The following is an 11,418-nucleotide window of genomic DNA, read 5'->3' on the forward strand; positions in this document are numbered from 1 at the left end:
CCCACAACAAATGGGGAATTGTCATTTTCACACATCCAGTTTTTGTACAGATGAGACCAAATCCATATACCAGTGTTAAAATACTAACAATGTTGTTGGCTCCCAGGTTCTGGAGAGTCCCTACCAGCCATATACTACCATTTAAAGTTGCTGTCTCAAGCGGCTTCTCTCCTGCTGAATATTAGATTTAGCCATAATACTGTAAAGATCCTTGTCCATAACATCCTCTGCACTCCTATTTTTGGATGACACTTTTGCTGTTGGTAACGTAACAAACTCAGAGAAAGATGACTTTTTTTGAATGCCGTTGCGCCAGATTGTGCCCCACAGCTACCAAACGCTGAAGCACACTATAGTTCTTCCTTGCCACCGGCAACGTCACTTTGATGTCACTGGTTAAAGGAACAGATTTTGCTGAGACAGCATCAGCAAAAATTGCTGGTGTTTTCCAGCCTGTACCCCTAACTCAGAAAGATAGAGATCAGGTTAAAGATCAGTGATTTTTTCTTTTATTGTACCAATTATTGTTTTCTTCCCTGCACTCTTGCTGACAATGTCAATATAGTCTGAATACAAACCATAAAAGCATCTGCTAAGACATTGTAATGTAAAAAAAAGTTAGAAACCTAGTATGAAATATTTTAGCATTGTAAATCATGTTACTTGAGTGTGTACTTTCACCACTTTAGCAAATTATGCAAATTAGGATTTAACCAGGACAGTTTTATTCAGCAACCCAGATAATTCTACACATACATCACATACACCATGATTTCTTTGGAGTGTTGTTTTTTTCATCAATACCTGCAGTGCATTTTTAAAATTCAATAATGCTGCACACTTTTGCTTACTTTATTCATTTGCAAAATGGAATAATAATATTTTTCACGAACCCTTGGCTGAATGTGGTCGATGTTTGCAGTGCAGCACTTAACCTGCAAAACACTACACAGTGTTTTTACAGTGGTCTGATTTAACTGAGGTCATAATGCTTGCCTATGTGTCTGTGGTGTGTGTCTTTACATATATTGTTGCGTAACCTTTCACAAAACAAGAGTAACCTTTTGTCTGTGTGTGTTATTGTGTGAGAATATGTACGTAAGTTCCGCTGCAGAGCACTCTGGGAACTGGGGAGGGTTTTCTAACACAAACACAAAAAGGCTAGGGACCGCACTGACACACTAATGCGGGTGCAGAGGGGTTAAAACAACAGCCGAGTGAATGCCCGCAAGGACACGAGAAAATAACCCACAAAGCCCCGTGGACTCCAACTCTCAGGGTGGAGAGCACGGTGTTAACGACAGCATGAAAAGTAGACCCCATGCTCTGGCTCAGATGTCAGAGACACAGACTATTTCTGTACATGTTTGACAGATACTGAGTAGACATGAGGAAAAAAATGTCCTTGCTAGTGCATTTTGTGTATCCTTGTATATTCCATATAATTTAACTAGTTCTTTGACAGTCGTCTTTGTCATTTAAGACAATATAAGTGCCAAACGTTTTATACATCAGGGTAAAGTAGGGACCGACAAATTTAAAGACTATTTCAGTGCATGCTTTGACAGATACTGAGTGGAAGTGAAAGGCTTTGTCAAACGACAATTTAAGTGCCTAACGTGTTATACAATCACAGTAAAGTAGGGACTAGCAAATGACCTGAAATCAAGTGTTGTCATATCTCAAGCCAAAACTTTATATAAGCCAAAATTCATTATCAATGACTGAAAATTGTGCTTATTTCCCTCAAATTAGGATTTTATTAATCAAAGCTGAAATATTTGACAAATAAATGCTTTTATTGACCGTCTGATGCTCGAGCATCGTCATCAATTAAAGAAAAAAGTAAAAAAGTAATAATAAATACAGTGAAAATGGTTACAGCTTAAGGCTAAATTGAAAATAAGAGTGCATATGAAACAGAATAACACCATCTGACTTCTCATAATAAAGTACAGACACATGCAAAGCTTTTACCATGAGACAATCTTGATGATAAAAAGACGTGTTGAAAACTCTTTGACTTCTTGGGAGTATTGTAAAAAAAAAATGTTTAAGACTGGTCACAAGATTAAATAACTAATGGAAAGTCAGCTAATGTGTGACCCCAATCAAGCCAAGTGGAGCTGGGCTGTGGCTTGTTAGCTATGTTAAGAGCCTTTATCAACATCTTACTCTAATTACTGCAAAATGCTTGAGGAGAGCTTTCCAGTATCATTAAGTGCATTCCAGTCATACACAAAACAAATTACACCTAATGCAAGGCCTCAAGAGGAGCAAAGTTAAAACTGCAGCCTATTCTGCACACAGTGATGGCAGTGTATTTGCCACCGGGGAAAACATTTTTTTAAATACCTTGATGAGTTAATTTAAATCGTCTCTCAGTCTCATATGCAAATGACAGGTTTCCATTATTGAGAGTTATTACCAACAAAACTAATGCTATTTTGAAAGGATAGTGGGCCATTTATCTTGTCCTTGTCTCGTCCTTCATTAGCAATGTGATAATTGTTCATTTTTACAAATATTTAGAGAAAAGATCTATAATTATTCATTAATCTTGTTAACTTTTTCCAATATTTCATGGTAAAATGATATGGTCCTGAATATTAAGACCAGTTTCACTTGACACCATTTTGCTTGCACGCTCTTGGGATAGATGATATTAAGGAACTGGCAAATGATATTTCATTTATGACATTAGCTGATGTGTTGTTGTTGTTTTTTTACCAGAGCAACTTAGAAAATGTAGGTGGATAAAGCTCCAGTGTCTTGTAAAAGGACATTCAGTGAAGTCACAGAGATCAAGCTTTTAATCAACTTTAACTGTGTCACATTAATGAGGTCACTTTACTGCTATGACTCTCATCACACATTCATTGTGATGCCTTTGATCCCATGAGCGTTGATGTAGGTGAGGAGGACTCCGGCCCGCCTCTCAATGACGTCGATGAGCTTGTCGATGCCCTGCCGGCCGCCCTGGCTCTCCCAGTATGTCTGGTCCAGGAACAGAGACTGGAGGAGCTTCTCCCTCAGCCTCTTGTTCTTAAGCACCAACACCGCCTGCTCTGGGAACCTGGACGGACAGAGAGAGTGAGTCAGGACGAACATGTACACTCAAATTGGAGTTTTAGTTTCAGGCGCATGTCTCAGAGGCAGAGCTGCTCTTGGCTGGGAGTAGAAATACTCTCATTGATTCTCAATGGGCGAAGCAACCCGGTATTATGGAAAAAGAGGGTGGACCAACATGCTAATAATAGAAACAGCTGAACATGGTAGGTAACTGAACCCACAGGCAAAATTGCAGCAAATATCACAAGCTGTAGGGATAGAACAACAAGGAAAGGTCAGCTGATCAGTTAGAAACAGCTGAATAACTTCAAACCGTATTTTTTGCCTTGTATGGTATGAATAGATCCACAGCTATGAAGCAACTTGACCTTTGAATTTTTATGGAAGCAATTGTGAAACTGTTAATAAATAAATCACAACCACTTCAGTGATTGAAGTGTTAGCATAATGACTAATAATAGCTGAAGTATTCTCTCTGGAATTCTATTCCAAGTCATGTAAGGTTGCTTAAGTAGACAGCTGTCTAGCAACGGTTGCGGCGTGGTAAAAAACGTTAATACAAACCTTTTGTATAACTTTAACCACGTAGTTTTGTTGCCTCAACCTAACCAATCGTTTCACAACATTTAACATGTATAATTGTGTTGTTTCTGCAAGCATAATACGAGGCTGAAACATATTAATGGAACATAAATTTGTTTTCAGAAACTTCAACATTCATACACATGGTTTGCATAAACCTAGAATGCCAACATTTTTGGGGGAAACTGGGATGATGTAAGTGTCCCAAACAGATTTACCTCTCAACAGTAATACATTACAACTTCAGAAAGTTAATATATGGCTAAATTAACACAGATTAACTGATCACAGGGAAATTAATTTACCTGTATAGCAGCTATGAATTAAGTTACAAAATATAATGGTTCAAATGTAACTTATTTAAGGATTTGTTACATAATATATATCAATGTCAGTTACCAAATCTGCAGATGGAACCAAGCCTGTAGATTCTATAAAGCAACAGAATGTTTCACTAAAACAAATTGCTAAGCAGACAGTCTGAAATAGCATTGAGGTCATTTCACATATTTCTGTGATTTCACCATGAAATTTCAAATACCCAGTCACTTTTAGCTTAAGTTGTCTCTGAGGAAGTTCATACCAATACATTTAAGTGACAGGCCGAAATTTAGTAAGCATGGTATTTTGTGTGACATTTTATCGGCTTGCAAGTGGGTAAAGGCTCCACTCATACACATGAAACATCAGCAGAGATGGAAAATGTGATCATATGTCATGTGAAGCTGTGCCGCAATGGCTTGAAGCTGACTGCTAGCCGATGTACTTAATAGGCTGCTAGATGGTTGTGAATGAATGTAAGTGTATTTGCTGCTTGGCTCAGAGATAGTTTGGTGCCTTGCCTCACTGAGTTTTGACGGACTATATTATTCCCTGCAGAGGCGTTCTGCCTCAGAGAAATGTTTGTATATCTAAAATGATAAACCACAGGAGAAAGAGAGGAGGGACATGACCACGTCTTTGTAGATGACTGGAGAAGAGCCATGGAAAGATTGCTAAGTGGTCGCTGACTGTGTTTAGGTTTTCAAGCTGCTCAGAATTTCCAACAACCTGAGATGCTGCATGTTGTCAGTTGTACTGACAGTTTGGAATGTGCCTGGAATAAAATAAAAAATCTGTTTATTTAGCTTTGATAAAAGTCAAAGGTATCAAGACATCTCAGATCTACAAAGAATTCAACATGAGTTCAAAAATATCAGGTATTAAATGACGGCCTGTCATCTAGCAGCCTGGTCATCTAAGAGCAGCTTAGACTCATGTTGCCTTCATAACCCACTTGGCAGAATAAAAGCTACAGATTTGATGTGAATCACAAGGATTCATGTTTGGGGAGAGAAACAAAGAAATCTTACCAAACCACAGTTTTATTTCTGTCCCCCCCCCCCCCCCACTGTTATGACTCAGTGATTCATTGATCAAAAGCTGCTGTGTGGTTTTGAATTACAGATCCACGCAGATTGGTGGGGGATAAACAGAAAGAACATATTATTACGCCACAGAGATTCAAATCCAAAAGATTATGGTGTTTAAAATGATCAAAACCGGTTGGGATGTTTGTAAAAAAATTGGTTCATGCTTGTGTTTGCAGAATATTGTGTGCAAAATTTTGATTTGAAAAGTTGCTGAACAAGTCTTGCAGATATTCAAGAAACTCATTTCAGATATGAAAATCTGCTTTTTCAGCCTTACATTTTTGATTTTTTTTCAATCATGCTGTAAGCGGGAAAAAAATTAAAAACTAATAAAAAAACATCCCTAGCATGTGCACCGACAACATCCTTGCTGGGGACAGTGTGGTCCTGTGGTGGCTCTGACCTCTTGTAATTATTTTTCATAACTACAATATTTCGTTAATAGGAAAACATTGATGAATCTGACAAAAGTTCTTATTTTGATAAGTTTTTTTGTGTATGAACTGTTATGAATGAGGCCCATTGTTTATGGAAATACACATTGCTTTTCCACATATCAGTTTTTGATGTTTGAAGCACAACAAACACAATCTGAGTGAAATATAATCTATTTCATATACACAGTATTTATCACATAATTGATGTTTCTGTGATCCAAACTTACTCTTTGATTCCTTCCAGGAGCCTGAAGTCCAGGTTGTCCTCATTGCGGTCGAAGAACCCCTTGTTGTTGGTGAAGACCAGGTGTCTGGGGTCGTGACCCCTGTGGATGATGTTTGTCAGTTGTATGTGGTTTTGGTCCCCACATTCAGTTTTGTGGCCGAGTTCCACACAAACATCCTCCTGCCTGGGCCTGAATCCACAGCAGCTCTGATCCAGACGGTTGTGAATCTGAAAGAGAACGTTCATATTTTCTTCAGATAGCTTGGAGTTGATGTATTTAGAATTTAATCGCAGTTGTCATTGATTTATGAGTTTTCACATCGGTATTCATGGAGTTTTTATCCTTTATTAAGTGTTGCATGACAGGTTGTTTCGCTCTGAGAAAGCTTATTTCAAAATATTGACTGGCTCCCTTATCATTTATCTCACACACAACATAATGATTTTATAATGAGATCCTGTGCCTCTATGGTAGGAGCACTGTTTATTTCATTACATATCAAAATCAATTAGAGTGACATGACAGCACAGGGGGCTTTTCTTAAGCACCTCCTTTCTTCTATGCAACCCGGCTTCCTCCACAAGGACTGGCATCCCGTCATCCCAACTACGGCTTCAAATTGTCCGTCACTCTGTGCGAAACCATTTAATTGGCAGATGTTTCAGATGATGCTCTCAAAGACTAAGTAAAAACAAGGAAAAGATGTCACTCTTTGATTTCAGATGGGAATTTTTTGAAGCCAGGATTAGAGGCCACAAACAAGCACAGCACTGGTTGACGAGCATCCACCCAGGCATTGAGTTTGATGAGCTGAAATACCTCCATACCTGTCAATCAAGCCAATAAGCCGCTCAGCATACCTGTCCTTAAGCCCATAATCTTCAATAAAAACTGTAACCTCTCATTAAGGGGTATTGGTCTTAGCTGATTATGTTTTTTTTGTTTAGTTGCAGGCAAAAGAGTAAGTAACCAAGTCATTTTTTAACCGTTATTTGACATTATGATTTCAATGTAATTTGAATATATCATTCCATAACATGCTTGATCTTCTAATAAATTAGGAGCTTTCACTAAGTTCAAACAAAAAAACACATAAAAACTAGACAAAAACTGTAATATCACATAAAATATGATAAGGAGGATTTGATGATGTTGCCTTATATATGGAAGGTTAACCTCTAAAGTGTAAAGGGATTAAAATCATCACAAAGACACTCATAAACAGAAGTTAAGTTATCTATTGAGGCCCTAACCTAAAACATATACAATGATGTTTTATTTGTGTAGAAGGGTTTTTCTCAACACACAGAGGAGTTGGGCAATATTCAGCCAGCGTCTTGATATGAATAGATGAGATTGGTTATGTTATATTCAATATCAAAGATCCATTATAATAACTTCACTATATTCAGGTCACTTGTGTCTTAGACAAGACGTTTTATGTGTCCCATCTACTTAAAATCAGTTTCACTTAGCTGCACAATATGAATCTATTCATAGGGAACATTACATTACATTACAGTCATTTAGCAGACGCTTTTATCCAAAGCGACTTACAATAAGTGTATTCAACATAGGTATTCAAGAGAACTACTAGTCACCAGAAGTCATAAGTGCATCTCCTTTCTTAAATAGCATCTAAAAGCATAAACCAGAGCAAAAGTACAGTGCAGAAGCAAATTACTACGAAAACAATAAGTGCAACAAACTAATACGAAAACTAATGCAATGCAATAAGTAATACGAATGCAATAAGTGCTACGAGGAAGGCTCAGGGTAGTACTTCTTAAATAAAATCATGAAATAAAATCTGTGGCATTACGACCTCAATGGCTGATTTAATAGCTCTAAAGGTATCCAAACTATATAAAAGTTATGTATTTTCCATTTCCTCACTCTGTTACATTTGCTCTTTTTGATCATGGGATGATTTTTAAAGAATTCTCAGGAGATGTGTCCTCAATGCCAAAATCTGATCAGAGATCTGGGCCTTCAACACAGGAAACGAAACATCTGCTCGGCCAAAAAGGATGCAAGGATGTTTGCAAAAGTCATTTATGAAGCATTTTCTGGAATTCGATAAAGAGAGGCTGTAACTGCACAAAAGCAAACTGAAGGACAAGGAAGTTGAAGGTATGCTTTTGTTCACATTCAGAGGAATGGGGAATTTAGTCTTTGATTATGTTGGTAAGTTTTAATTGTCAAATAGCTTCTGTTACCTGCAACAAGAAGTCAAACAGAGCCAGTTTACTCCACTCATAGTGATGAACGGTGGAGCAGCCAGAGTCTGGCTTTGGGCTGATGTTTTTATGCCAACACCTCTGTTTCAGGGAGCTCTGGTACTCCCCCCATGTCATCTTCACAGTGGACCAGCCTGCAGCACGGCCTTCTGGGTAGAGTGATGCATCCCATGATACCACTGGACAAGGCTGACCATCTAAAGAGGGAGGATAAAAGGATTATATGGCCAAGTTTCAGGAACTGTTCTGTGTCAGTGACTATTTTAACCTTTTTTTTTTAATCCAAAGCTTACTTAGCAATAAATACTGCACACTTCATCAGTGGTTAACATACACACACCTGCACAGCAAGACCTAATCATTTTACCTTGGTTACTTTAGCAGATCAAAACAAAACAAAACAAAAAAATGGCTTCCTCTTACCGGGAGTGCTGTATTTATCAATCTGGATTGTTTGGTGTGATTTGCTGAGTTATAGTTCCTAAATTGAACTGCTCACAGGAGGGTCTGTGGATTTTCTTGAGTTACCGGCTCATGATTACTTGAGAGACACATTGTTCCTGAGTTTTCACAATGTATTTTTTATTGGCGCTTTCAGCAACACATGCCGAGTGCCATCTAGTTCCATGATATTCAAGAGAAGGCAGACTTTTCTAAAGCTGGTATCTCCAAAACTTGGCAACTCACATTAAAACAATCTAGACTGAAATATAAGCAAGAAGAAAGGAATATGGAATTTTGATTTGGGGTTGAACCGTCCATTTTAAGTGTTTGAGGAAATCACTAACAAGTCAGACTCCCAGAAACATGATGCAGGTGTGAAAACCGACACAGATGTTAGTCAAAGATGGAATAATGGTGGTGTGGAGAAGAAGGGAAAGTGGACAGTGGATGTGCATCACCTGCTGTGTATGTGCGCCTAGATTCCTACATGCACACCTTTGTAAGAGTGTTCTACCATTTTCAAAGTTCTGGTAGAAGCTCGAATTTATACCCAGAATTTTTTACAGTAGAATTCCCCTCAAAATATGTGTATATTGTTTATTCCTAAATTTGGCCTTGAATATGCCTGGACTGGCTCAGGTATTGAACTAGTCCTGACTCATGTGGTCCTGACAATAGTCCTGCTGACACAACGTGTAGAGTTTCAGTGTGTTACTGAAAAGCACATGGCTGTTGGTTTTTCAGTCCCCATCTACACTCCATCCATCCATCCATCCATCTTCCGTAACCGCTTACCCAGTTAAGGGTCGCGGGGGTGCTGGAGCCGATCCCAGCTGTCAATGGGCGAAGGCAGGGTACACCCTGGACAGGTCGCCAGCCTATCACAGGGCTGACATATAGAGACAGACAACCACTCACGCTCACATTCACACCTACGGGCAATTTAGAGTCTTCAATGAACCTTAGCTGCATGTCTTTGGACTGTGGGAGGAAGCCGGAGAACCCGGAGAGAACCCACGCTGACACGGGAGAACATGCAAACTCCACACAGAAGGTTGTCTGGCCCGGGAATTGAACCCGGGCCCCTCTTGCTGTGAGGCGACAGTGCTAACCACTACACCACCGTGCAGCCATCTACACTCCAGAGCACCTGATTTAATTTGTTCATGGTATTCAGTGAATCAAGGGGTTAAAACACACTTAAACGGTTTTTTTACTGTATTGAAATGGCATTATCTTCAAAATACCCCCAAAAGAAACCCATCAAGTTAGAAAATAACATTCATTCCCTTCAGATATATCCACCCCACCTCCCTACTTGCTCTCTCTTCCTTTGCTTCTGTCAGCAAAGAAAGGGATGTTGTCCTGGTGTCTGCCCCATCTTTAGGCGCAGGCTGAAAACTCACCTCTTCAAGAAGTACTACCCTGAGTCTTCCTCGTAGCACTTATTGCATTCGTATTAGTTGTTGCACTTACTGTATTCGTATCAGTTCGCTGCACTTATTGAATTTGTATTTGTTTACTGCACTTATCCTATTCGTAGTAGTTTGTAGCACTTACTATATTCGGATTAGTCTGTTGCAATTATTGTTTTCGTAGTAATTTGCCTCTGCACTATACTTTTGCTCTGGCTTATGCTTTAAGATGCTTGTTTAAGAAAGGAGATGCACTTATGACTTCTGGTGACTAGTAGTTCTCTTGAATACCTATGTTGAATACACTTCCTGTAAGTCGCTTTGGATAAAAGCGTCTGCTAAATGACTGTAATGTAATGTAATGTAAATGTAATGTAAATGTGTCTGTGAACGTACCGTGTAAGAAGCTGAACTTTCTGCTCACTGCTGGTAAAGTCCTATTGAGCCCCAGCACCCTGTCCAGATGGAAAGCAAAGACCTCAGTGGTGTCCACGGGGCTGCTGATCACCCCACACTGCCCTCCGCACACACTGCTCCTCTCTGCGTGTCTCAGTTTGCTCCTTGAAACGCTCGTCTCGGCCTCAAACACCAGAAGTGACGGAGAGTCTCCCCGAGAAACTTCTTTCATGCGTAAAACTTTGGCATCCGCAAGAAAGCGCATGTCCTTCACGTCCTGTGGGCTGAGCCACGGCGGTGCCTTCTGGCTGTATATCCGTATGGAGCTGATGCCAGAGACTGCCTGTTCGTTCATCTTAAGAGATAAATTGATTATTTCCAAAGATTTGTAATAAACATCCCTGGTTTCTCCACGTGAAGTATTGCGCTTAGTTTGGCCCGCGTCCTGCTCCAAAGTGCCAAGTTTCTTCTGCGTAAAAGCTGACTTACCCACATTATTCCTCCTCACTTTTCTCCTCAGTTTGGGTCTGATTGTACCCCGAATGTGTGCTGGTTTCAGGCGCTTAGACTTGAGCGTAATGTAGACCACGTTGGACCGTGTCGGGACCACAAAGCCCGCATCCACTGTAGGATCCAGATGATACAATCCACGGGTGTACCGGTCCTTGTCTTTGTCAATCCTTCTGTGCTGCTGCGAGTATCCGATTTGTGAAACCACCACCAACAAATACACAACACAGGCGCTGGCAATGATTAAAGTCCTGTTTGAGAGAGGACACCTCCGAAAGCTGCCGGTCAGTCTCAGACAAAGGAAGAGCAGCCAGTGAAAGCGAGACTTCCCCATTTAGAACTTATGATAATATCATGGTTGACTGTCTTTTCTGAGCCAAACTCAAACCAGGGAGGAGCACACAACCCCCGAAAGTCATGTTGGGAAGCGAGGATTTGTGGCCACTGGTGCGTGTTTCTTTAGGGGATGGACGGGCTGGGAAACCACCCTCCAACCCTCTGCCTTCCTCTAAGGTCTTGGGAATTTAGATTGCTTGTGTTTGGGTGGTTGTTCAATCAACATAACATTTCTTTCTACAATCAACACTTGAAATGATGAAGGCACTTCCAAATGACAAGGTAGTACAAAATGTAAACCATACTTTGGTGTTTCATTTTTTTTACCTCTTTACTTAAGATTTCAT

At 39.8% G+C, this 11,418-nt stretch overlaps 1 protein-coding gene across 1 annotated transcript; it reads right to left on the reverse strand.

Annotated features, from left to right (window-relative positions):
* Positions 1 to 719: 719 nt before the first annotated feature.
* gask1b (golgi associated kinase 1B) lies at positions 720 to 11,147 on the reverse strand. Its single transcript, XM_054597638.1, has 4 exons — positions 10,226 to 11,147; positions 7,950 to 8,167; positions 5,731 to 5,957; positions 720 to 3,076 (listed from the first exon to the last, which is right to left on the reverse strand). The coding sequence occupies exons 1-4, from the start codon at positions 11,067 to 11,069 to the stop codon at positions 2,869 to 2,871; spliced, it is 1,497 nt and encodes a 498-aa protein (XP_054453613.1). The 5' UTR covers positions 11,070 to 11,147; the 3' UTR covers positions 720 to 2,868.
* Positions 11,148 to 11,418: the final 271 nt, after the last annotated feature.

This window comes from Anoplopoma fimbria, chromosome 4, assembly GCF_027596085.1.
Source record: "Anoplopoma fimbria isolate UVic2021 breed Golden Eagle Sablefish chromosome 4, Afim_UVic_2022, whole genome shotgun sequence".
NCBI lineage: Eukaryota > Metazoa > Chordata > Actinopteri > Perciformes > Anoplopomatidae > Anoplopoma > Anoplopoma fimbria.

Coding starts and splice junctions, on each gene's coding strand:
- gask1b (XM_054597638.1), bottom strand. CDS start 11,069: ATGGGGAAGTCTCGCTTTCACTGGCTGCTCTTCCTTTGTCTGAGACTG. Junction 5,958..7,949: donor TGTTTGACTTCTTGTTGCAG/GTAACAGAAGCT, acceptor GTTCTCTTTCAG/ATTCACAACCGTCTGGATCA. Junction 3,077..5,730: donor CTCCTGGAAGGAATCAAAGA/GTAAGTTTGGAT, acceptor CTGTCCGTCCAG/GTTCCCAGAGCAGGCGGTGT.